Source organism: Mus caroli, unplaced genomic scaffold (assembly GCF_978045245.1).
Source record: "Mus caroli unplaced genomic scaffold, Mus_caroli_1 scaffold_8, whole genome shotgun sequence".
NCBI classification, from domain to species: domain Eukaryota; kingdom Metazoa; phylum Chordata; class Mammalia; order Rodentia; family Muridae; genus Mus; species Mus caroli.
In genome coordinates, this window is record NW_028227263.1 from 111229497 (window position 1) to 111254779 (window position 25283).

Genomic DNA, 25283 nt, shown 5'->3' on the forward strand with positions numbered 1-25283 from the left:
CCTTACCTGAAAAGAGTGGTGATTCCCCTGCAGGCTTTACAGCAGGCAGGGAAAAGACATCAGGGTGGGATCAGCTTGATTACATTGTAACCAATGCTTAACCAAGACTTAGAATCTGGCTCATACCGTTTAACTTTAACTATGTTTAAGCAAAGTACAATTGGGGGGGGGGAGGGAGGGGGGGCGGAGTATTCAGGTTACAACTAAGTCAGTCTGAAGAGTCCAACAATTTAAGACATGTTTAAGACATTGAGATTCTTTACAAACTGCATGTGGTTTCTTTCACAAGAATGGGTACTGTTGACTCAGAGATAGTGCCCAAGATTTAGGGTCTAGGGAGTTAGACTGAGGTAAACATAACACCCTTTGGTGTTAGGGTTGGCCTGGCAACAGAGATAACACAGAAGTCACTTAGGCTGTTTAAAGCATCCGTGACATCCGTGGCATCATTCGTAAGAATAGGTTGATGGTCTAAAAGCAATGCTCAAGATTTAGAGGGGAGATCTGGGATGTATAAACATGAATTCTGGGAGATAAGGGCAGAGCTTATCTCATCGAAGCCAAGGGTCACCAGGTTGTAAAACTACATCATTCTTGGCAGTCCAGGAGGAGCAGCTGTGCACCTCGTTCCATTGAATAGGTAAGCTGTGTGTTTAACCTTCTGGCTTCTTCAGTGTTTATCTGTGTGGACAAGACCTTTGTTCTTCCCTCTACAGAGAAGTGATTCTCTCCCAATCTGTGATGTGCTGGTTGCTCATAGTTGACACAACCTAGAATTGATCATCTGGGAAGAGCATCTCAATTAGGAATCACCTAGATCAAGCTGGCCTCTGTGTGTGTGTGTGTGTGTGTGTGTGTGTGTGTGTGTTTTGATTGTTAATTGATGTGAGAAGACACACCCCATTGAGGGCCGTAGCCTTCTCCCGAGGCCTGGTATCCTGGATTGTGTAATGGAGAAGCTAGCTGAGCATAGGCAAGCAAGGATCCAGGTGTTCTCAGTCTGGGAGATTGGCTCCTTCCAGTTCCAGTTTCACTTCCCGGCAGTAATGGACTACAACGTGGAACTGTAAGTCAGATAAGCCTGTTCTTCCCTTGCTGTGTTTTTGGTCACAGCCACAGAAAGGAGACGAGGACACATGGCTGACTATTACATTCACAGTCTCTCTGGAGTCAAAGGGTACCATTTTGATCAGTTTAGAAGTTTCCTTTTCCTTTTGTTGCTATTTCTGTCAGTATCCAAGCAGCCAATGCCAAATATAAAGGAAGGCTTTTGTATTGTTTGCTTCTAAGAGTTTTATAGCCATACATTTCACAGTTAGGCTATGATACTTTTGAGCTAGTTTCCTTTGTTCTTTCATTTTTATTATGGTTATGTTTATTATGACGAGGCACATGCTGTGGCATACCTGTGAAAGTTGTGAGTTAATTCTCAGGTGTCTCCATGGGTTTCAGAGACTGAGCTCAAGTGGCCAGGCTTCCCCAGCAAGTGAGCCATCCTGCCAACCTCTGGAACTAAGTTTTCTGTATGGAGCTAGTTCATTCTTTGGCATGAAGTACACAGTTTCCCACTAACAGATTTGGATAGACCATCATTTCCCCTAGAATGACTTTGCTACCTTTGTCAGCTATTACTGGGCCACATTGTAAAAGAGGCAGCCCTGGGACTTTTATCCTTCTGGTCTGTATGTCTGGATTACAATAGCACCACACTGTTTGGATTATTGTAGTTTTGTAGTAAGTTTTGAAATCAGGCATGAATTCCTCTGGCTTGTCTTGTTTTGAAATAGCGTCTTCAGCTGAGACTGGCCTCTGTCTTCAGGAGCCTGATCCTCCCCTCTATCTCAGGAGGACTGAGATTTCAGGCATGTACTACTGTGGAGAGTTTTATGTAGTGCTGGGGCTAGGACTCCATATACAGCTAGACAAGCTGCCAATGATCGACTTTGGCATCCAGGTAGTGGGTAAACTGAGACAGGCAGTTGTGTGAGTGTGTGTGTGTGGTGGTGGTGGTGGGGGTCAGTGTTTAGAGCTGCTTACAGGTGGGTTCAAATACCTACAGGGGATGTGCCAAAGGCAGTCAGCGATTAGAGAAGTTACTCAGCAGACTGGTTTTTTGTTTTTTGGTTTTTTTTTTGTTCTTGAGACAGGGTTTCTCTGTGAGCCCTGGCTGTCCTGGAACTCACTTTGTAGACCAGGCTGGCCTTGAACTCAGAAATCCGCCTGCCTCTGCCTCCTAAGTGCTGGGATTAAAGGCATGCGCCACCATGCCCGGCTCTCAGCATACTTTTATCTGAGGGAACAAAATTTTATTTACTGGGGCCTGCACTCCCTGTGGCCAGTGGAAAAATTATGAACTCTTTTAACTCCTTGGGGCCGGCAAGAAAAAGAAGGATAGAGAGAGAATTCACATGTGTACACACACACTGAGTGAATGAAACAAAAGGCAGTTCAATAGCTTCATGCACACAAACATACATATATATATACATGCATATATACATATATAACTACAAACAGAAACACACATTCACACACAGAATGGTTAGAGCAAAGCTCCAGCAAGCAGGCTCTAAGCGTTTTATTCATACATACATACATACACATAATTGGTGTATGGAGCAAGCTCCAAGATACACCCAGACAAGCTTTCCATATATACATACATACACACAGTTGATAGATGGAAGGAACAGTGTTCCAGCCCTCATTCATACAAACCTTGCACATGTACATATACATAGCTGATGTGTGGAAGAGTGTTCCAGCACACCACACATACAAACCTTTCACCTACACATAGTTGATGGATGCTCTGACACTCATCCTTTATTATTTCTTCCATAACTTATATATCCCAGCAAAATCTTTCAAGCACTATAAATTGCAATGTGATTACATTTTAGTTTTCTTTTAGTGAATGGTTATGAAAAAGTACTGTGTTTCCCAATACCTCTACAAGGAGTAACATTACATACTACAGGTAAAGAAAACAAATTATTCTCTAGAACCCACACACATTCATAACTATGCAACTTGTTGTAGATTAACAAAGTATAAGCAAGCAAGGTAGTTTTTTCAGCCAGTTTTTCTTATTGGCAGGCAACAATTTGAGGTTACAAAGAAAGGAGTAATTATTTTATTATTTATCTTTAAAAGTGATCTTGTAGGCTGGAGAGATGGCTCAGTAGTTAAGAGCACTGACTGCTCTTCCAGAGGTCCTGAGTTCAATTCCCAGCAACCACATGGTGGCTCACGGCCATCTGTAATGGGATCTGATGCTCTCTTCTGGTGTGTCTGAAGACAGCTACAGTGTACTCATATAAAATAAATAAATAAATAAATCTTTTTTAAACTCTATTTAAAAAAGTAATTTTGTAATAATCTTAAAAGAATCACAAATCTAAACTTTTATATAAAAACAGCCATATGTATCTTATCCTCATAATGCATATATACTCATCAGCAATTCTTATTACATAAGATCAGGAAGCTAAGGGCAAAAATGGATATAAGAAATAATTATCACCAGTCCAGTCTCAGTGAGAGTTATGTCAGCCAGTGCTGCCATTGTTCTTGTTCCCTGACCATAAAGGTCCTAGTTTAACTAGTAAAGAGTGTTGGGGACAGATGTTGTGTCCTCCTCACCTCTGATCCTGTCATCCTGGGTGTGTTCCTGCTTGAGCATTCTTTTTTTTTTTTTTGGTTTTTCGAGACAGGGTTTCTCTGTGTAGCCCTGGCTGTCCTGGAACTCACTTTGTAGACCAGGCTGGCCTCAAACTCGGAAATCCGCCTGCCTCTGCCTCCCGAGTGCTGGGATTAAAGGCGTGCGCCACCACGCCCAGCTTGAGCATTCTTGTAATAGTTACTTTCAAGTCCTTGTCAATTAAGTAGCTTGGGTTCCTTCCCTCCCTCGCTTTCTAGGATAGAGCTCTGGACCTGGAGATGTTAGGCAAGTGTGTGCCACTGAGCTCCCCAGCCCTGGGGTCACTGTCTGTGACTTTTCTTGGCCATGTATCATGGTTTCATTTCTTCATATGCCTAGTGACTGACTTTACTGGGCTTTGCTTTATCCTTTAGTTATTGCATTCAACATTGGAGAGAGATATGCTATTAAGTGTATGTAGACTGTAGACTACTCTGCAGTGACAAAACCTGATGAATACTGTCTTTCCCCCAGTTAGTATAAAACCTCCAAATAGCCAAATATGATGGTGCACACCTTTAACCCAGTATTAGGAGCTAGAGGCAGGTAGAGCTTTGGGAATTTGAGGCCAGCCTGGTCTGCATGGCCAGTTCCAGGCCAGCCAAGATACTTAGCAGGCTTTAAAAAGAAAAAAAAATCAAGCATTTATAAGAGTAGAAAAATACTAAAGCAGACTTGTGTTCCTGCCTTCTGGTGCGTAGGGTACAAAGTTGTGGTGTCTTATTATTGCTTCTTGACCCTCTCAGTGGGCAGAGGTACGGTATGCATTTGAAACATCAGTGGTAGTTTTAACTCATGTTTTTAATTCAAGTTTAACTGTTTTGGTTTTCGTTTTTTAGCTTATTTCTAAAAATGGTCCTTTGTGGAGTTTTAAATTTTTTTTTATATGTGTGATGGTTTGAGTAAGGATGGCCTCCATCGGCTCATAGATCTGAATGCTTGGTCACCAGGGAATGGCAGTGTTTGAAAAGATAGGGGAAGCATGGCCTTGTTAGAGGAAGTGTGTCACTGGAAGTGGGCTTGAGGTTTTCAAAGACCCAAGAAGCCAAGTCCTGAAGTACTGCTGCGGGTCAGTCTGGATGTGGAACTGGGCTCCTTCTCCAGCACTGTCTGCCTGCATGCCATCATGCTTCCTGCCATGATGACAAGGCACTAATGAAACTGTAAGCCAGCCCCAGTGCAATGCTTTCCATTATAAGAGTTGGTGTGGTCATGGTGTCTCTGCACGGCCCTAGAACACTAAGACAGTATGTATCTGGATGTACAGCATGTGTGTGCTGCTGTGCTGGCCTCAGAGGCTAGAGGAGAGCATCAGATCACCTGGAACTGGCCTGCGCGGGCATCTGGAGCTACCTGGCTTGATTTCTGGGAATGAACTCAGGTCTTCTGGAGGAGGAGCAAGTGGTCTTAGCTTCTGATCTCTCTCCAGCCCTTTGTGGGTCTTTTAATCCCATTTTATTTGTTTTGTGCATGTGTTTGTGGCAATGGGCATGAGAAGGTCAGAGGACATCTTAACTTGTGCAGCTTTTCTCCTACTTCATGGGTTCCAAGGCAACAACTCAGGTGGTCAGCTATAGCCTCAGCACCTTAGAGCTGAGCTGTAGTTTTTTTATAATTTTAAAAATAACATATTCCAAGGTAAATTCAGATAGCTCCGACTTTGATCTTCTCTTCCACGCTTCCCTTTCCCTAGGTAATGATTAATGTTTGTTTGATTTATCTGTTATCCTCCCCCAGCTATTTTGGGGGGTGGATGGTGCTGAGAGTGGAATCCAGGGCCTTGCACATGATAGTTAACTGCTCTACCATTGAACTGCACCCCAGCCCCTCATCGCTGTTTTTCATTCCTCTTTTCTTCTCCCTCCTGCCCACTTCTGAGATGTGGAATTGTAGCTCACACTGGCCCTTTAACTCACTGTGTAGCTGTGGATGATGTTGAACCCCTGATTCTCCTCCCTGTACCTCCAAGTGCTAGGATTACAGATGTGTGTCAAAATGTCCCATTTCATGACATACTGCAGGTTAAACTAAAAAGTGTCATATGTACTAGGCAACTGTGCTACCAGCTGAGCTACATCTGCTGCCCCCATATCCTCTTTGATTAAGTAATAGAATTTTCACATGCATTACATCCTGTGTGACTTTGGACCTAACCTGACAGGGTGACAAGGGAATGAAGAAAGGATAGATAGATACACAAGACACAGGAACTGAAAGGCTGGGATATGGTGGGTTGTGTGCACTCTGATGGAATGGCACCAACTATGCAGCAGCCAGAACCTCAGTAAGTTCATTATGTACAGCAGGAGAATGAGGGGTTAGCTAGTCTCAATAGGAGACTTTGCAGAGTGTCGCTGACTCTTTTGGTCCCTGTCTGCATAGAACGGATCTCTAGTTGCAGGTGGACAAGGAGTCGGCAAATGACAGACAAAATCAACACAAGAGGTTGTGTAGAATCTGAATGTAATTTTTCAAGTTGAGATCATACTTTTTATACAGAAGAGCAACAAGAAACCAGGCAAGAGACATCCACTGAGTTACAGTGACACAATACAAAAGGAATGTATACATCAAAAGAAGGCGGGGACCAGGCCACTGCCTCTAAGAAGGAAGCCAGGTGTAATGCTAGTCTATTGTTAAACCCACCACCAGGGGTTCTTAGTAAATGCCTGATTAAGCTGTTTCTTTGGGCCTAGTGAAGAAACCTGTCTCAGGGGATTCCCTAACTCTTTCATGGTAAACCCACCTATTCCTTAGACCATTGTGAATTCCCTGGTCTGGGTAAGACTGGCTATTGTCCCAAGTAAACCCTCTGCAGACCAGCCCTGAGCTATTCAGGCTCCATTCTTTGTAATGCCTAATTAGTTTCACTGTCTCTACTAGAAGTAAATTTGAATGTTACTGAATAGGTAACATTCTTACTGAATTCCTACTGAATTCCAAGTTTGTCAGCTTCTGGGATGTTGGAACACTGGCGAAGGCTTAGCTATGTCAGAATTCAATCTTTAAAGGCACTTATAATAAAATAATATTAAAGAGAGCATGTGGATCCATACACCAGACTAACCTGGGAATAGGGTATGAGTATACGGGTTATGAGAATGCCAAGGTTTCAGGAGGTTGAGTTTCCTTGAAACTCTTTGCCTCATGAGTGCTTCCAGGCCTCTTCCTGCCAAGCAGACTTTCACTGAAGTGTGCATAGCAGCAGAGGAACCATCAAGGGTTGCAATCACCCAGGAGGAGGAAGCTGTAGTTGCTAGTTCTATTTTTTTTTAAGATTAATTTGTTTATTTTATGTATCTGAGTACAATTAGAGCTGTCTTCAGACACACCAGAAGATGGCGTCAGATCTTGTTGCTGATGGTTGTGAGCCATGATGTGGTTCCTGGGATTTGAACTCGAGACCTCTGGAAGAGCAGTTAGTTCTCTTAACCACTGAGCCATCTCTCCAGCCCCAGTTGCTAGTTCTTTACATACTGTCCATATCCACAGACCAGAGGGAAGGCTTTACTAATTCCCATGGGTCTGAGGCATTGGTGTCCTTGACATGTGTATTAGTCAGGGTTCTCTAGAGTCACAGAATTTATGGATAGTCTCTATATAGTAAAAGAATTTATTGATGACTTACAGTCGGCAGCCCAATTCCCAACAATGGTTCAGTCGAAGCTGTGAATGGAAGTCCAAGGATCTAGCAGTTATTCAGTCTCACACAGCAAGCAGGCAAAGGAGCAAGAGCAAGACTCCCTTCTTCCAATGTCCTTATATTGTCTCCAGCAGAAGGTGTAGCCAGATTAAAGGTGTGTTCCACCACACCTTTAGTCCCGGATGACCTTGAACTCGGAGATTTAATCTTCTGGAATCCATAGCCACTATGCCTCAAGATCCAGATCAGAAACTTCTGTCTCCAAGCCTCCAGATAAGGGTCACTGGTGAGCCTTCCAATTCTGGATTGTAGTTCATTCCAAATATAGTCTAGTTGACAACCAGGAATAGCCACTACAACATGCTTGTGTCCATGTCAAGACATTCACATAGGAGTTTATCTGTTGCTTTCAGACTCACTCAGGCCTTCCTTGGCTCCCTACACTTAACGTTCTTGTTTTGTTTTTTGTTGTTGTTTCTTTCTTCACAGGTTATAAATACTGTTTATAATTTGCTTATTTATATCGTGTATACTTTTTAAATATTGGAGATCAAGGGCATCTTTTTGCCTTTGTGGGGGCAGAGTTTGAAATAGGTTTTAGATCATAGTCTAGACTGGTTTTGAACTTGTGATCACCTTGCCTCAGCCTTCTGAGTACTACCATTATACATTTGTGCCACCATGCTCACTATCCTGTTTGCTTTTGGGTTTGCACACATAATTGAGAATTGTTTGCCTATTTTTTTAATGTGTTTTGGGATTTTAATCTTCTATCAGATCTGTTTTGTTTTGTTTTGTTTTGTTTGAGGCAGGGTCTTCCTTCGGTTGCTCTGGCTATTCTGGAACTCACTATGTAGAACAGGCTGGCATCAAACTCACATCAGTGTGCGATCCCACTGCTTCAGTCTGACCATTTAAAACAAAGGTGCTTATCAGGGATGTGTTAGATCACTGACATTACAAATAGGCTTTACGCCGTAGGGCTCTACTTTTAAGTCATGCATTGTTTTGTCTTCTTATTACAGATTGAAGATCCAGGTTGCTTCTGGGTAATTATAAAAGGATGTAGTCATTTTTTAGAACAAGAAGTTGACTACCAAAAACTAAACAGTGCCATGAATGACTTCTATAACAGCATGTGTCAAGATGTAGAAATGAAACCATTAATGCTGGAAGAAGGGCAGGTATGTACCTAAATATGCTTTGATCTCAGAGTCTTAAAACGGAGCTTAGGGCTGGAGAGATGGCTCAGCGGTTAAGAGCACCGACTGCTCTTGCGAAGGTCCTGAGTTCAAGTCCCAGCAACCACATGGTGGCTCACAACCATCTGTAATGGAATCCGATGCCCTCTTCTGGTGTGTCTGAAGACAGCTACAGTGTACCTACATAACATAAAATAAATAATCCTTAAAAAAAAAACGGAGCTTAAAATGCAAAATATTCTATACCTAAATAGTAAAAGTTTTGGAATATTTTAGCTCTTTCTATCATTGCCTGGTTTATTTTGCACATGCTAGAACCTAATCTTGGAAGAGGATGGTTAGGCAAGGTTCTCTTACTCTAGGGATAAAACTTGGGCTTTGGGGGCTGGTGAGATGGCTCAGTGGGTAAGAGCACCCGACTGCTCTCCCAAAGGTCCTGAGTTCAAATCCCAGCAACCACATGGTGGCTCACAACCATCTGTAACGAGATCTGACTCCCTCTTCTGGAATGTCTGAAGACAGCTACAGTGTACTTACATATAATCAATAAATAAATCTTAAAAAAACAAAAAAAAAACTTGGGCTTTGGCAGCAGTGACTTACTGGCAGAGTTATCTCAGTCAACTGACTTTTTATACCAGGGGCAAAGGAGACAGCACATGGTCTTCGGGGCCCAACATGTATACGCAGGCCTTTTCCAAGCAGGACATGGGGCTGGGGCTTCCTGTTTGTTTGTATTTGTGGATTTTTTTTTCTTACTCAGGTTTTGGGAAACTTACATTTCTTTATTCTACTTGTTCCATGTCTAGGCCCCTCTGTATTCTAGCAGCATAAACTACCACTGTCTACAGTTTGGCCCTCTTGTCAGACTTTTCCAGGAGAGTGAATTTTTATAATAGCATGGTAGGAAAGATTTATAAGTGTTTTAAGAAAAAAGCCAGGAAGCCCTTGAGTTTCCCACCCCATGATCATTAGTGACAGGATGAACTGCTTTTCATGTTAGCCAAATGCTAGCTTCTAAAGTGAAGCAAGGCCACTGGATCCTTGAAAGTGTGTGTGCACTTGTGTCTGAATATTTCAGATAGCTGTCTGTTTAAACTTTTCCTTTTGACCTTTATATATTTTGTATAGACTAATAGCATAGCTAAATGTTTTGGATGGATTTGCGGAAATCCATTTACATATGGATTTCCCTCCATATGTATTCTGTGAACTTCCTGTTGTGTTAACTTGGAAGGTAAGACTCTGAGAGGTGCTAAGGTGCCATGGATTGAGATTTCGACAGCCTGGCCTCATTCTTGACATCACCAACAGTGACCACTAAGTGGTCTCTCCATTTAGTAGTGACCATCAGCGCTTTCCTTTGTGGTTTTAACATGAGATTTTTTTTCTCATTCCTCTGCATTCTGAGTTAGGATTCACCTATGTAGAACTTTTTATCATTTATTATCTAATAAAATATGAAAGAGTTGGCTGCATATGGTGGCTCATGCCTTTAATCCCAGAATTTAGGAGGAGGCAGAGGCAGGTAGACCAATTTAAGGCCAGCCTGGTACATAGTTCCAGGACAGCCAGGGCTAGGTAGAGAGATCTTATCTCAAAATCAAAAACAAAGCAAAAAGAAAAGATTTTGAACTTAAGAATGGTTCTCTTTTTTTTTTTTTTTTTTTTTTTTGGTTTTTTGAGGCAGGGTTTCTCTGTGTAGCCTTGGCTGTCCTGGAACTCACTTTGTAGACCAGGCTGGCCTCGAACTCAGAAATCCGCCTGCCTCTGCCTCCCGAGTGCTGGGATTAAAGGCGTGTGCCACCACGCCCGGCTATGGTTCTCTTTTTTAAAAAAAAAATTTATTTATATTACATCCTGATCACAGTTTTCTCTCCCCCTCTCCTTTCAGCCCTCCTCCCCAACCCCCCCCCCCCCATCATATCTGCTGCTTCTCTATTTCTCTTCAGAAAATGGCTGGCCTTAATGGATATCAATCAACCATGGCATATGAAGTTGCAGTAAGTCTAGGCACCTCCTATTTAGGCTAGACAAGGCCATCTAGTAGGGAGAAAGGTGCCCAGAGGCAGGCACCAGAGTCAGAGACAGTAGTATCACCAGACCAAGCTATACAACTGCAATATATGGCAGAGGGCCTAGATCAGTCCCATGCAGATTTCCTGGTTGGCAGTTCAGTCTCTGTGGACCCTTATGAGGTGGTTGATTCTGTGGGTTTTCTTGTGGTGTCCTTAACCTCCTCTGCCTCCGATATTCCTTCCTCCCATCTTCAGAGGTATTCCTCAAGCTCTGCCTAATATTTGGCCATGGGTCTCTGCATCTGTTTCCATCTGTTGCTGGGTGAAGCCTTTTTGATTACAATTGAGCTAGCTGCCCATCTATGAGTATAGCAGAATATCATTAGGAATCATTTCATTTTTTTCCATTTGTGTTTGGTTCTATTGTGGGTCTCTGGGCTATCCTATCCAGCCTCTGGCTCCTGGCCTTCCAGGCAGTGTCAGGGGTGGATTTCCATTTATAGTATGGGTCTTAAGCTAGACCATTCCTTGGTTGGCCACTTCCACAATTTCTTCACCACCTTTACCCCAGCACATCTTGTAGGCAGAACAAATTGTAGGTAGAAGGTTTTGTGGCTTGGCTGGTGTTCCAGTCCCTGCACTGGAACTCTTCCTGGTTATAGGAGATGGCCAGTCCAATCCATATCCATATCCTCCATTGCTAAGTGTCTTAGCTAAGGTTACCCTCATCGGTTTTGGGGTGTTTCCATTGTTCTAGGTTTCTAGCTTGTCCCAGAGATACCTCCTGTTTCCATTTCCACCCCCACCTCTGTCCAGTTCCCTTTCCCCACTCACCCTTGATGTCAATTCTGTTTCCCTTTCTCAGTGAGATTCATGTGTCGCCAGCCCCTCAGCCCTCATTGTTACTTAGCTGCTTTGGGTCTGTGGACTATAGCATGGTTACCCTGTGCTAATATCCACTTACGTGAGTACACACCATGTTTGTCTTTCTGGGTCTAGGCTACCTCACTCAAGATGATCTTTTCTAGTTCCATCCATTTGCCTGCAAATTTCATGAGGTTATTATTATTTTTTTTAAAGATTTATTTATTTATCTTATGTAAGTACACTGTAGCTGTCTTCAGACACTACAGAAGAGGGAGTCAGATCTCGTTATGGATGGTTGTGAGCCACCATGTGGTTGCTGGGATTTGAACTCCGGACCTTCGGAAGAGCAGTCGGGTGCTCTTACCCACTGAGCCATCTCACCAGCCCGAGGTTATTATTTTTATTAGCTGAGTAATACTTCATTGTGTCAATATACCTCATTTTCTTTATCCTAAGAATGATTGTTATTCTTTCGATTTTTCATTTTAGTGCTTGGTGCCCAGGTATCCCCTTTGGTATTCAGAGTCTTCACTCTTTCTCCTCTATTTGCTTATTTAATTAATTTTTAAGATTTATTTCATTTATTTTTTTGTATATGAGTGCTCTATCTTCATGTACACCTGTATGTCAGAAGAGGGTATCAGACCCCATTACAGATGGTTGTGAGCCACCATGTGGTTGCTGGGGATTGAACTCAGGACCTGTGGAAACAACCAGTGCTCTTAACCACTGAGCATCTTTCCAGCCCCACTTGCTTAATTTTTATTTTTGTACTAGGGATGGAACCCAGAGTTTCGTGTATACCTCTGAACTTTCCTTCCAGCTCCTTTGGACTTTATAGGGGCTTGTTACTCTTTCTATTTTAAATCCAAATGTGTCTATTAGATGGCTCCTTGATCCAGGGGCTTTTAGTGCTGTTTCCTCTGGAAGGAGCATCCTTCTGTAGCCTTCACATTTTTGCACATGACTGACAAAAGATAGCCAGGACACAAGATTACAGTTTGTACAGGACTCAAGCCCATGATAATGTTTCAGCATCCTGGGCATTTCACGTTCATGAAGTACAAACTGGAGCCCTGCTCCAGGGACTGCTGCTCATGTTTCCTCTTCCTCTCTTGAAGAGACATGAAGGAGAAGACATGTTCTTGCCAGGAGAGTGTCAATACTAGAAAACTGTGTGTTTTGGAAAATAGGAATTGAAGCTGTGTTCTTGCATATAGGTATATGTACTCCTAAGCTACATTTTGTAATCAGTGTTGGACTTGATAGCTTGCTTTAGAATAACAGGTTCAAAATCTGCTCACTGTGTAAGTTACCAGTGCAACACATCCTGCAAGTGTCTGATTTTGGCATTCAGTAGACGTGACCTTCATCCAGTATCAGATTTTCTCTCTAGTCATTGACTTTTGAACTGCATTTTTCTTGTGGAATAGCTGCACTATAGTTTCTAACATCAGTTTTCTGGGTGGCTTTGTAAAAGCCTCTGGTCAGCACATGGGTTGCCTGGCTGTAGATTGCCAGTCAAATAGCCTGTGGCTTGACAGGGCCCTAAGGTCAAGTCAGGATGCTAAGGGCTGTCACTTTGTCAGGGTGTTTCCCTTAAGAGCAACTGCAGTTATTCAGCAAGTAGTTTTTGAAGACTAAGTATATGGCAGGCAGTGTATGATAGCCAAGCAAACCCCAAAAGACAAAGTTCATACTGTCATAGAGCCAGGGACTATTTATGCCAGAGAAAAAAATTGACATTTAAGTGTAGCCAAGCCAAGGGGCAAAGGAACCAGAGTTGGAATTTCTGACTGGAGAAGAGAGAACAATGCATTTTAACTTGCACATTGTAGAAACAGCCTGGAGTTAAGGAACTACTTTGCTAAGATTCTAATGGAGATATGAGTTACTGTAAAGCTTAATTTACAAATTAAGCATAAGAAGACACTGGCAACAATAATAAAATAGCATAATTATGACAGTGTACTATGATCAAAATCTTCTGTAAGGTCATTTTTAGGGGAAATAAAGGTTATTTGAACCAAGCATGTCATGTCAGTCCTATGACAGCTGGCCTGATATCCAAGACAGGATGGTGATTAAGAGGCCAGTACTGTTCATATAGCATGTGCTGCACGAGTGAGCAACATGGTATAAGAATTCCTTATGCTACCTGGAGCAGAGGATACTTAAAATTATAAAGTGTTGACTTCTGGAACTTTCATTAATCCTTTCAGACTGTAGTTAACTGTGAGCAACAGAAACTGTTGCTAATGGGAACTACTGTAGTAAGAAAATCATCCCAAACCGCCTTCCTGGTGGACCGTGCCTCCAGCTCCCTGCCGCTCTGCCCTGTGGTAAGCAGAGGGACCTTACATCATTTGTGCTTTAACCCTGAGCTTGTTTTCATTTTGCAGGTGTGTGTGGTGTACTGCCAGGAGCTGAAGTGCTGGTGCAGGGCTCTGATTAAGTCCATCATCTCTTCTGCAGACCATTACCTGGCAGAGTGTTTCCTGGTGGATTTTGCCAAGTATATTCCAGTAAAATCTAAAAAGTACATATGTATTAATTTTGTCTTATATGCCTTAAGGAGACAGATGGCAGTTTTAAAGTAAAATGTCAATGAAGTAAATGCATTCTTGTTTTAAACATTTTCAAAGATATATTTTGAATTATGTGTACATGTGTTTTGTATGTTGGGTGTTTACATGCATGTGTGTATGCTCACACCCGAAGACCATTAGATCCTTACAGGCAGTGTGAGCCACCCAGTGTGGGTCCTGAGAACCAAATACAGGACCTCTGCTATAGCAGCATGTGTTCCTAACTGCTGAGCTATCTCTCCAACCAAATCAATGTCGATTTTTAAAGTAAGGAGAGACTTTGGGAGCACAGAGAGTCAGAATGGGCTCACAGGATTCTTCTTTCCTGAAAGGGCAGGGCAAGCTGTTCTGTTTGCACCTCTTGTACCGCTGCCATCTGGTCTGTCCCCTTAGCTTGTTCATGGACAGGGAGATGCTGCTCAGAAGTAGATTTTTTTTTTTTTTTTTTTTTTTTTTTTTGTCTCATAGAAAAGGAGAATGCAGACCACTGTCAGGGTACACAGGGCAAAGGATGTAAGCACACATTCTTGTATATTCTCTTATTCTCTTGCATATCAGAGTTTAGCTGTCCTTAAGGTAGGACACAGGAGCCAAATGTCCACTGGGCAGACTGCTCTGATTTGGGGACCACATGTTACAGATAACTGGAACTAATAGGTTAGTCTTTGCATTTTGTGACAACCTTTCAAGTTTTCTTCCCAGAGTAAAAGGTAGTCAGTTAAACAGGAGGACCCTGTTCCCACTGAATAAGGCACTACAACAGGCAGGCTACAGTAGCATTAGAGGCATGTGGCAAATGGGACAATAGAGTTTACAGAGAGTACAGGAAGGAGTAGTTTATGTTCAGAGCTTTGCAGCTTTTATTTTTTGTTCGTTTCAAAAGAATTATTGTACTTACCTGTTGGGAACTTTTCTCCTTGTTTATTCATTTTTCTCCTTGGTTACTTTATTTAGGGCAAGAGAATACATGATACATGAGTGTAGTAAGTTCAGTACAGCCATCTGTACTGTCTAACCTATTTGGGGTAACCAGCTGTGTGGTTGCTTGTGGAGGGTGGCGTCCCAGGAATAGAGTCAGTTGGCATTTGAAATGTGTCAGGTTAAAGTGGCCTGGAGTTTACCTGAAGAAGAATGGACCAAATTGTAATTTATCAAATCTCATTCCTCCAGCTTTTGTGACAACATCCATCTGTTTAAAGAAACTCTTGTGTGATTCTGATCATATGATAAAATTGCCACTTTATGAGTTTATTTGTTGTGTGTGTTGAGATTTATACTCAAGCCACAATGCATGTCTGAAGGTCAGAGGACAACTTGCAGGAGTTAGTTCCTTCCTTCCACCATGTAGGCCTCAGAGATCAAGTCTAGGCCATCAGGCTGGTGGCTGGTGCTTTAACCCTTTAGGCACTCAGCTGCCTGGATTTGATATTTAAGAGTAGTAAGTAACCAGGCATGGTGATGGTAACACATGCCAATAACCCAAGCTCTTGGGACATGGGAGCAGGCCAGTCTGAACCATATTGAGACCTTATCTAAAAGAATAAAAATAAAAATTAGACCCCTTCACAAGTTCAGTTGTTATTCAGTATTTCTCACCATTTATAGCTTCTCTCTCTCTCTTTATATATATATATATATATGCATATATGTGTGTGTATATGTGTGCATATATATATATATCCTAAATTCCTATGCCACAGAATATTAATACCATATATTATGTGCATTGTATAAACCTTTATACATAAAACTTAAGTTTTCTTTTGCTCCTTAGTGAACAGTATATTAATTATATAAGTGTGCTTTAAGTGAACTTGTTATATATTTTTTACTTACAATAAAATTATTTGTATTTTACCTTTAAGCATCCGAGTTGCAGTAGAGTCTTTTATGCAGCTTCCTTACAGAGCAAAAAAATTCAGACTTTACGGTACAAAGCCTGTGACATTGCACATTGACTTCTGTGAAGACAATGCTGAGATTGTGTAAGTATATCTTCTTTTGGAAGCTTGAAATACTGGGACTCCTTTTATTTCTATATGTGTTTCCATTTTAATTTGTTACAAGGATCACAATCAGAAACGAGCAACAAAAAAAAAAAAAAAAGAGAAAATTAATTAACAATTGATTCCACTCGAATGCAAGTTTGAGCCAGTAGTTCTGTAATGCCATGGTGTGGCATTGTGAGGTCACTGTTTTTTGGTGTGGAGGTGTCCCTGTAGATGTCATACGAGAAGTAGATTGTGAAGACATCCAGCGCAGATTGACTTCATCAACCTAGATGGACTTCAGAGAGTCTAATAACAGGTGGTTTATTCCCAATGTATTTAAGCCCAATGTAATTTGAAGAAGAATAAAAAAGAGGACTTTGGTATAATATAATCCCTGGTGCATAAAGAAGCATAATTACATTGAAACTCAACTCGAGCTACATATCATTTCCCCCCAAGAAGATGGGTTCTAGAGATAGGCTCTCAGTACTAGCTTAAGGGCCTTAGACTCTGGCCAGGTCATACAGATAGCATAGAGGTCATTTGGACTGTTAGCCACCTCCAGTCCTGGGTGTAGGAGCTTGATATGGCCTGGCCAAACAGATAACGAAGATCACCAGGCTACTAATTGCTTCCAATTCTTGGCCTTCTGGATGGAAGAACAGGTTTTTCATCTTTCCCATTGGAAAGACAATCCTGTGTGCTTAACATCCCTGGTTTCTCTAAAGATCTGTGTGCACAGGACCCTTCCTGCTGTGCTCCCAACAACTGTTCACTTCCAGATATGACATAAGATAAACTCATTGACTAAGGGGATAGGGTTTGATGTCTTGGTTATCTTAGAAATAAAAGACAATACCTGTTGACACAGAATCCTTGCTGTATTTAAATTCTTCCTGATGAGCAGCATGGAACATGAGATGAGAAAGCAATGAAATGTGCTGAAAGAACGAGGTTGACGCCAGGACCTTTGAGATAAGAATAATACGGATTTCTTTTTGTTTCTTGTTTTTTTTTTTTCTTCAAAGAAATTGACATTAATTTTATGCAGCATCTTAATGTAGCCCTTTGGTTGTTTCTAAAATCAATAAAATAGTTCACATGTACAGATTTTGTGTGTGGGGGCTCTCCAGTTCCCTCTCTGCTGCTTTTTATTTTGAGTGGTTTTGATACCCTTTAGGTTCATTTGCTAGCAAGGAGAGCTATGAGAAGCTGCTTTACTTCTGAATTTTTCTAAAGTTAAAAACAGGGAAGTCAGGGTGTGATAAAGAAAATAACATAATAAAACCAGATGTGGTGGTGTATTCCTGAAATCTACATACTCCAGAGCTCAAGGCAAGATGACAGCTTGTTGCCTCGGTGATAGTGAGATCTGGTCTCAAAAGCAAGCAGAGACAGTACAGAACATAAGATGGTTCACTATAAGTTTTGATAATTGTAAGATTAAAATTGAGTAAATATTTTCAATTTTTATCATTTTTTTCTTGTGGGAAATTTATAATGAGATCTTGTGACCAAATCTTTTCCCAAGTGTTCTGGCAATGTAACCAAATTGCTTTGAAAATAACTGAGCCTCAATATTATTTCCCCCCTTTTAAAAAATAGATTTTTTCCTTACATAATATATATTCTGATTACGGTTTCTCAGTTCCTCCCTTCCAGATCCACCCCTTTTCTGTCTCACATTAGAAAGCAGGCTTCTAAAAGATAATATAAAATATAGATATAACAAAAACTATCACATTGGAGTTAGACAAGACAAACCAACAGGAAAAAAAAAGCCCAAGAGAATGCACAAGAAACAGACCCACTTGTTCCCACATCCCGGGATCCCATTAAAAACCTTAAACTACAAGCCATAACATATACACAAAGGGCCTGGTGCAGACCTAGGCATGCCCTGTGCACACTGCCTTCATCTCTGAGTTCATATGGGCTTTGCTCATGTTGATATCGAGGGTTGTTGTCTTGGTGTCCTCCATTCTCTCTGGCCCTCACATGTTCTACTACCTCTTCCTTGGTGTCCCCTGATCTTTCAGGGGAGTGATTAGATAGTCATTCACTTAAGGTTGAGTGTTCTAAGGCCTCTCACACTCTGCATATGTCTGGCTGTGGTTTCTGTATTTATTCCCATAAGCTATAAGAAGAAGCATCTCTGATGATGGCTGAGCAGAGCACTGATCTATGAGTATAGCAAATGTCACTTTATTACTGCCTTGAAAAAGATAACTTGGGAGGCAGAGCCAGGAGATCTCTTGAGTTATAGGACAGCCAGGGTTACCCAGAGGAAACCTGTCTCCAAAAAAAGATTACAAAAGAACACTAGGATTTGACTTTACCTTAGGGTTCCTGGACTGTCTTGTCTTAGGTTTTTGGTAACCCAATGTGAGGTATTCATTCATGTCATGGAGTGGACCTTAAGTCAAATCAGATATTAGTTGGTTACTCCCACAAGCTTTGTACCACCATTACACTAACTTATCTTGCAGACAGGACACCATTGTAGATTAAAGCACTTGTGGCTAGTGTCAGTATTCTTAGCTAGGCAGAACAAGCTAAGAAGGAGAGACACTCAAGAATGAAATAAGTCTTCGTAAGCAACAGGGAGAGAAGAACCTCTTTGGGCTGATCCCCCAGTAGCTTTGCAGAAATGTATTTATTGATTATTACCCAAAAGTTAATTTTACAGAAGTCAAGTTGTTCATTACCAGAGCATCTGCGCTGATCTATGTGCTGCCTGAAGGAATACATGAACCACACACTTGTCAGTCCCTATTATGCACTGTTTGCAGTGCTCAGTAATCCAGGAATGTCATGTGACTGAAGTACTGTGAAGGCAATAAAGCTACTTCAGAAATACAGCCCCCACAAATCTCAAAACCCAGTCACTGATCAGATCCAAAAGATTTCCTCAGGGCTTAGGCCCACCTAAAACAATCCCAGCATTCCGGTGTTCATGGCAGATACAACAGCTTTCCTAATTTTCCCACCACAGGCTGGGTTTGTATTTACATTTCACCTTTTGGTAGTGTAGAGTACCTTCCTGCACCAAAGATGCTAGAACATAGGGCACCAGCTTGACTTCTTTATGTTCAGTGAGTTGCATAGGTGTTGTCTTCATGAATGGAGCCTTCTGTCAGCCACAGCCTGAGTTGTCTGGGGATTTTCATGAGCCCCATTTGGCCAACAACTTAATTTGATGTAACTCAGTCCTGGTACAGGAATCTTGTTTTGTGACAAGATAGTTGGGATCTCCCATGTCTCCCCCATTACTTGAGGATTTCATTTAGATTGCCTTCATATATTTGAGGAAGTTTCAACTGTATTATGTTTCCATACTCCTACTCGTGACCCTTAATTTTAATTGTTTCTCCCCAATATTCCCTCTATTGTTCCCTCTCCTCCTCCACTTGGTCCTCCCATTCAAACTCCTGCATCCATCCATAACTCTATTCTGTTTCCCCTTCCTAATGAGATCTGTTTGTCCCTAACTATACCTAACCTCTATGATTCTACATACTGTAGCTTGTTTATCACTGACTTAACAGCTGTTATTTTCATATACATAAATATATACCATTTCTTGTCTTTCTGAGTCTGAGACAACCCCACTAAGGATGATTTTTTTTTCTAGTTTTATCCGTTTACCTGAGAATTTCATGTCTTTTTAAAATAGTTGACTGAGATTCCATTGTGTTAACATACCATAGTTTTGGTTTTTTTTTTTTACCCATTCCCCTGTTGAGGGAAATGTAGATTGTCTCCAGTTTCTGGTTACTATGCATAGAGCAGCTATGAGCATGGATGAGGAGGTGTCTCTGGTAAGGGGAAACATCTTTTGGATGCATGTCCAGCAGTGGTACAGCTGGATGTTGGGGTATATTAGTTCTGAGGTAGCTCATGAGGAACCACCACACTGATTTCCATAGCAGATGTACAAGTTTGCACTCCCACTAGCAATGGGTGAGTGTGCCCCTTGCTCCACATCCTCACCAGCATGAGCTGTCACTTGTTTATTGATCTTAGCCATTCTGAGGAGTATAATATGGAATCTCAAAGTAGTTTTGATTGGTATTTTCCTGATGGCTAAGGATATTGAACATTTTCTTTAAGTGCTTCTCGACCATTTTTGAGTTTCCTCTTTTGAGAATTGTCTTTTTAGATCTAGAGCCTATATTTTAATTGAGTTACTTTTTTCTTGTTATTTGTTATGGAGTTGTGGTGGTTTGAATGAGGTTGTCCCTCAAAGACTAATAGATTTGAGTACTTGGTCACCAGAGAGTGGCACTATATGAAAGGTTTAGGAGGTATGGCCATTGCGGAGGAAATGAATCACTGAAGGTGGTCGCCTTTGAGGCCTGTATGTTCCTGCTGCCTATGGATCAAGATGCAGAACTCTCAGCTACTACTCCAGCACTATGTTGCCCCTGTGCCACCATGCTTCCTGTCGTGATAATGGACTAAACCTCTGAAACTGTAAGCCAGCCCCAGTTAAATGCTTTAAAAAAAAAAAAAAAAAAAAAAAAAAAAGAGCTGCTGTTTTTATTACTAAAGCATCAAGCTTTAAACATTTTTTTTTTTATCCATTGAGCACAGGACTTAGCTTCATTATACTTCCTGTTGCTCCCTTTCTCCTCAAACCATAAATTTTGTCTGTCTCTTGCTAAGCTTGCCCTTTTCATTATAGATCTGCATAAGATTGGCCACTAGAACTGGAGAGATGGCTCAACAGTGAAGAGCACTAGCTGTTCTTCCAGAGGTCCTGAGTTCAATTCTCAGCAACCACATGGTTGCTCACAACCATCTGTAATGGGATCCTGTGCTGCCTTCTGGTGTGTCTGAAGACAACAGTAGTGTATTCATGCATTAAATAAATGAGTCTTTAAAAAGAAAAAATATTGGCCACTAATATCCACATGATACAGTTAATTCTAAACTGTTTTGAAATCTCCTCTGCCAATACCATTAATCCAGAATTCTTCAATTTAGCCTCAGGCCAACTTTTCAGACAAAGGCAAAAAGGAGCCACATTCTTGTTTTTTTTTTGTTGTTGTTTGTTTGTTTTTTTTGGGGGGGGGTTGGTTTTTCGAGACAGGGTTTCTCTGTGTAGCCTGGCTGTCTTGGAACTTACTCTGTAGACCAGGCTGGCCTTGAACTCAGAAATCCGCCTGCCTCTGCCTCCCGAGTGCTGGGATTAAAGGTGTGTGCCACCATGCCTGGCTAGGAGCCACGTTCTTCATCAAACTATCACAGAATGACCACATATTAATATCATCCCTACTGAACTTCTTGAGCTGGGCTCCCATAGTTCAAATCACTCTTTGTCTTCCATATTCCTACTAGGATAGACCATTAAGCCACACTTGAAATGTCCAAACCACTTTTCTAATCCAAAGTCTCAAAAGTGTTCTATATTCCTACACACAAAAGCATGGTCACGTCTACCACAGTGTTACCCAAATTCTGGTACTTCTATTTTCATGTTCTGGTCTTGAACTGTTTTTTTGTTTCCTTTTACTGTTTGTGAAATCAGTAGACTTCTTTAAGAATTTGTTCATTTCCTCTTTACAGACCTATATCTTATTCATAAAGGCTATTTAAGGGGTTTTTCTTGTGCTTCAGCTATTTTGGAATACTCATGGACTGTTGTGGAAGGTTTTCTTGGCTGAAGTGGAGACATATTGTCCTGGCTGTCTAAGCATCTAGGAGTAGAAAGATTGTAATTCTAGGTGCTGATATTTGATCTTGTCTTTGTTGGGTGGTATTTTGTTCCTTGGTTTCTGTTGCCCTCTCTCATTCTTTTGAGAGACTGGTAGCTTTATGTGGTCAGGTAGGCAATTCTTCTGAGTTCCTGATCGGTGTAGCCGTTGGGACTTCCAAGAATATAAATGTGTTTCTGTGTAGTGAGAGTTGAGAATCGGGCTGAGGGGGTCCACAAGAAGGAGGAAAGCAGGGTGTTCCACCAGAATCTGCTTAGTCCCCCAGGGTGGGGCAGAGAATGAAGAGAGGCCACAGCAGAAGGTCTGTTATAGAGCTAAGGGTGAGAATGAGGATTGAACTTGAAAGAATGGAGGGAGAGGTGAAGAGCTACAGTTAGGCTGTGTAAAGTCCCTGGTCAGAGTGGCCTATGGGTTCCCATGGTGTGCCTGCTGGGATAAAGCATTGAGTTGGGGCTAGGATGGGAGGGGAAGGGGAAGGTCTGTGTGGTTGACTAGATTTGGGAGCAGGGTAAGAGGCTGTAGCATGTGTTCTGCTGCAGAGCTTTGGATGAGACTGGGGGCTTGGATTTGTAGGAGCAGGGAGAGGTGAAAGTCTATACTTAGCTACCTGCTTCCCTGGCTGGAGTGGTGTGCGGATTCCCAGTAAAAACAGCTTGTTAACTAAATGAACCTTAAGAAATGCCTTAAACAAGTGTATGGGGTTCATTTGAAATCTCTTCCCCTTCAGCAGGGCTAAGCAGTTGCGTATGTCTGTGCTCTCTGCAGGAACAGCAGAATCCCCAGGGCAGCCTCATCCTGAAGGCTGCAGTGAGTGAATTTCTTTTAGGAAGACCTGAGTTCTGTGCTTGTTCCCGAGGCAGGGAATCCCTGGAATAAGCTGGGTAGCCAGACTAGCTAGATAGGTGAGCTCTGGCTTGAAAGACTCTGATTCAGTAAATAAAGTGGAACACGCTAAAGGAAGACAAGTGATGTCAATTGTGGCTTCCACCCACACTCCTGCCTACATGTATTTGCACCCACACTCACAAACAAATACACATATGCGTACACAACATATACACACATCCTCTGTAGCTGTAGAGATGTATATGCATGTACCCCTCCCTCTCCTTACTTCTTGCTCTCAGCATCTGACCATTGTACCATGGTTTATACTGGGCAACTCCCTGCACTGGTAGTGCTGTTAGATATGGTCATCACTTCTGTCTGGGATAGATATTAGTGGGGGAATTAGCTTTTGTCTTCTGCCTCCTCTAGAGTTAGCAGGCAGTGTTGTTCTTTTCCTCCAATACTGTGGTATCATGAAAAGAAAAGCTTCAGGAAACAGCCCCATTTTGACTCTTCTAGCACGTCCTGGAAATGTTGCATTGCGGAAGCTACCTGTGTGGAAGCTCTTTGTGACAAGTCCATCCTCCATTGCTCAGCCTTCCTCAATACCCTCAGCAGTTTGTTTGAGGAGACACATTGCTTTTGTGGTTGGCACAGATAGGGTAGTTAGCTGGTTGTTAGTAACCTAGAGGCCAGTGTTTCCTGTGTAGCTGTCCTCCAGCCAGCCCACCACTTAGATATCTTGGCCCTTGGGGACTGGGAATGAAGCTCTGGGATGGTGGCCTGTCACTAACTGCTGGTTCTTCAGGTATGAGGTGGACACCAGCCTGCATATCACATCACCTCAGAAAAGCTGTTTCCTTATTCCTGTTGCCATTGAAGGATTCCAAGTTCAGGACTGCAGTGATTTTCAGGGAGAGCCTTCTGCATACTCCTGACCTTGTCCAGTGTTAGAGTCCCAGCACCAGCAGAGGGCTCCTCACTGGGTTTCACTCACCTTCACCACAACACTTCCCCCTTTTCATTTTAGGTAAATCATTTTCTTAATGTGCAGTGTAATTTTTTTATAGATTCTTGTCAAGTTTTCCTTCAGAAAGACTAGCAACTTGTCCCATCTTTGTTGTGTATACAGAGTGCTTCTTGAGGTCTGAAGAGATGGCTCAGCAATGAACAGCACCAAATCTTAGAGGAATTGGGGTTTATCTCCAGTGCTCAACATGGGTGGTCACAATCATCTATAACTCCTAGTTCCAGGGAATCCAATGCCTCTCTCTGACCTCCACAGGCACCAGGCAAATGCTAAATGGTGCACAGACATACATGCAAGCAAACTTCCACACACCTAATACAATATTTTTTAAAAAGTGCTTCTTTGGACCTGAGAATATGGGTCAGTCAGTAAAGTGCCTACCTTGCAAACAAATCTGAATTTGAATCCCCAGAACCCAAGTAAAAGGTTAAACATGATGTGTGAGCCAGTAACCTTAGCCTAGGGGAGGAGGAGTGGTGACAAGGTCCCTGAAATGTGTTGGCCAGCCAGCCTGGGAAAACTGATGATATAATCTCCCCAAAAAGGGGGGGGGGGGGCAAATTGATGAAAGACATCTGACATTGACCTGACCTTCCACACATACCATAGGCATGTGTGTATACATTGCACACCTATACCATATACAAATATAAACCACCTAAAAGATTCTCTTAAAAGTGATCAGTTTTCCACACAATGTTGAATGTTAGCAGTGGTGTTAGGTCTCTCTTCTCATGTTCTCTTGAACTTATTCCCCCCCACACACACACATCCAGAGAGAAGACAGACACACACCCATTCATACTATATTGAGTTTTCTCTTAAGTTTGCTGCCTGATAAGAATTTATTTTTTTTCTAAAAAAGTTACTAGGTTATTTTTTTCATGTATAGTATGACTTGAAGTCATTATTTTGCTGTTTTTAGAAATCCTTTACAATTCCCTGAAAGTAATGTGCTTAATCTCTCAGTAAGAATCAAATATATATATATTTTAAAATACCAATCATGTCTGGGCACTGACCGTGCGTGTCACTCATTTGATCTTTAAAGCAGTTGTTGAAGGGCAATGAATACAAACATTACAAACACAAGACTTATTGTGTTTACTATAGAAAACAATAGCAGGACTACTCTTTGGATAGTTAAAGGGGAGATTTTTATTGTTGCTAGGAGGGAAGAAATAGCCAGAGGCATTGGAGGAGTCAGAGCAGAGAAGGAAAGTAGTAGACTGCATGTGGCCGGGGCTGTGTACAAGAGAGGTGAGAATAGCAGGGATGGAGACGAGGGAGCACACAGGGAGAAGCAAGAGCAGAGCAGAGAAGGCTGCCAGGAGGACAGAGCAAGGGGGAGGAGAGGTGGGGGAGTGAAGGGAGGGAGGCAGTGAGGGGGGCTAGCAGGATGAACTTTGAAATAAGAAACAGAGAGGGACAGCAACCACATGGTGGCTCACAACCATCCGTAACAAGATCTGGCGCCCTCTTCTGGAGTGTCTGAAGACAGCTACAGTGTACTTACATATAATAAATAAATCTTTAAAAAAAAAAACAGGGAGGGAGCCTGCAGGCCAGCAGTTGGTAGGCAGCACATATAAGTAGCCTTAAGTCCCTTCTGCCAGAGGTAAGGGAAACGACCCCTTTTGGTAGAGGGAACAGGTTTCACAAGAAGTTCCTGAGGAATGCTGGCTTTTATCTA

The 25283-nt window shown here is 42.0% G+C and overlaps 1 protein-coding gene across 3 annotated transcripts in view; it reads left to right on the forward strand.

The window, feature by feature from the left end:
* Positions 1-25283, forward strand: part of Tdrd12 (tudor domain containing 12) — an 84423-nt gene that overhangs the window by 1379 nt on the left and 57761 nt on the right. For all 3 annotated transcript variants that reach the window (XM_021169021.3, XM_021169020.3, XM_085841878.1), the window contains exons 2-4: positions 8372-8530; positions 13836-13972; positions 15887-16006. In XM_021169021.3, coding sequence (XP_021024680.1) covers positions 8372-8530; positions 13836-13972; positions 15887-16006 — 416 coding nt within the window. The remainder of the gene's footprint in view (positions 1-8371; positions 8531-13835; positions 13973-15886; positions 16007-25283) is intronic.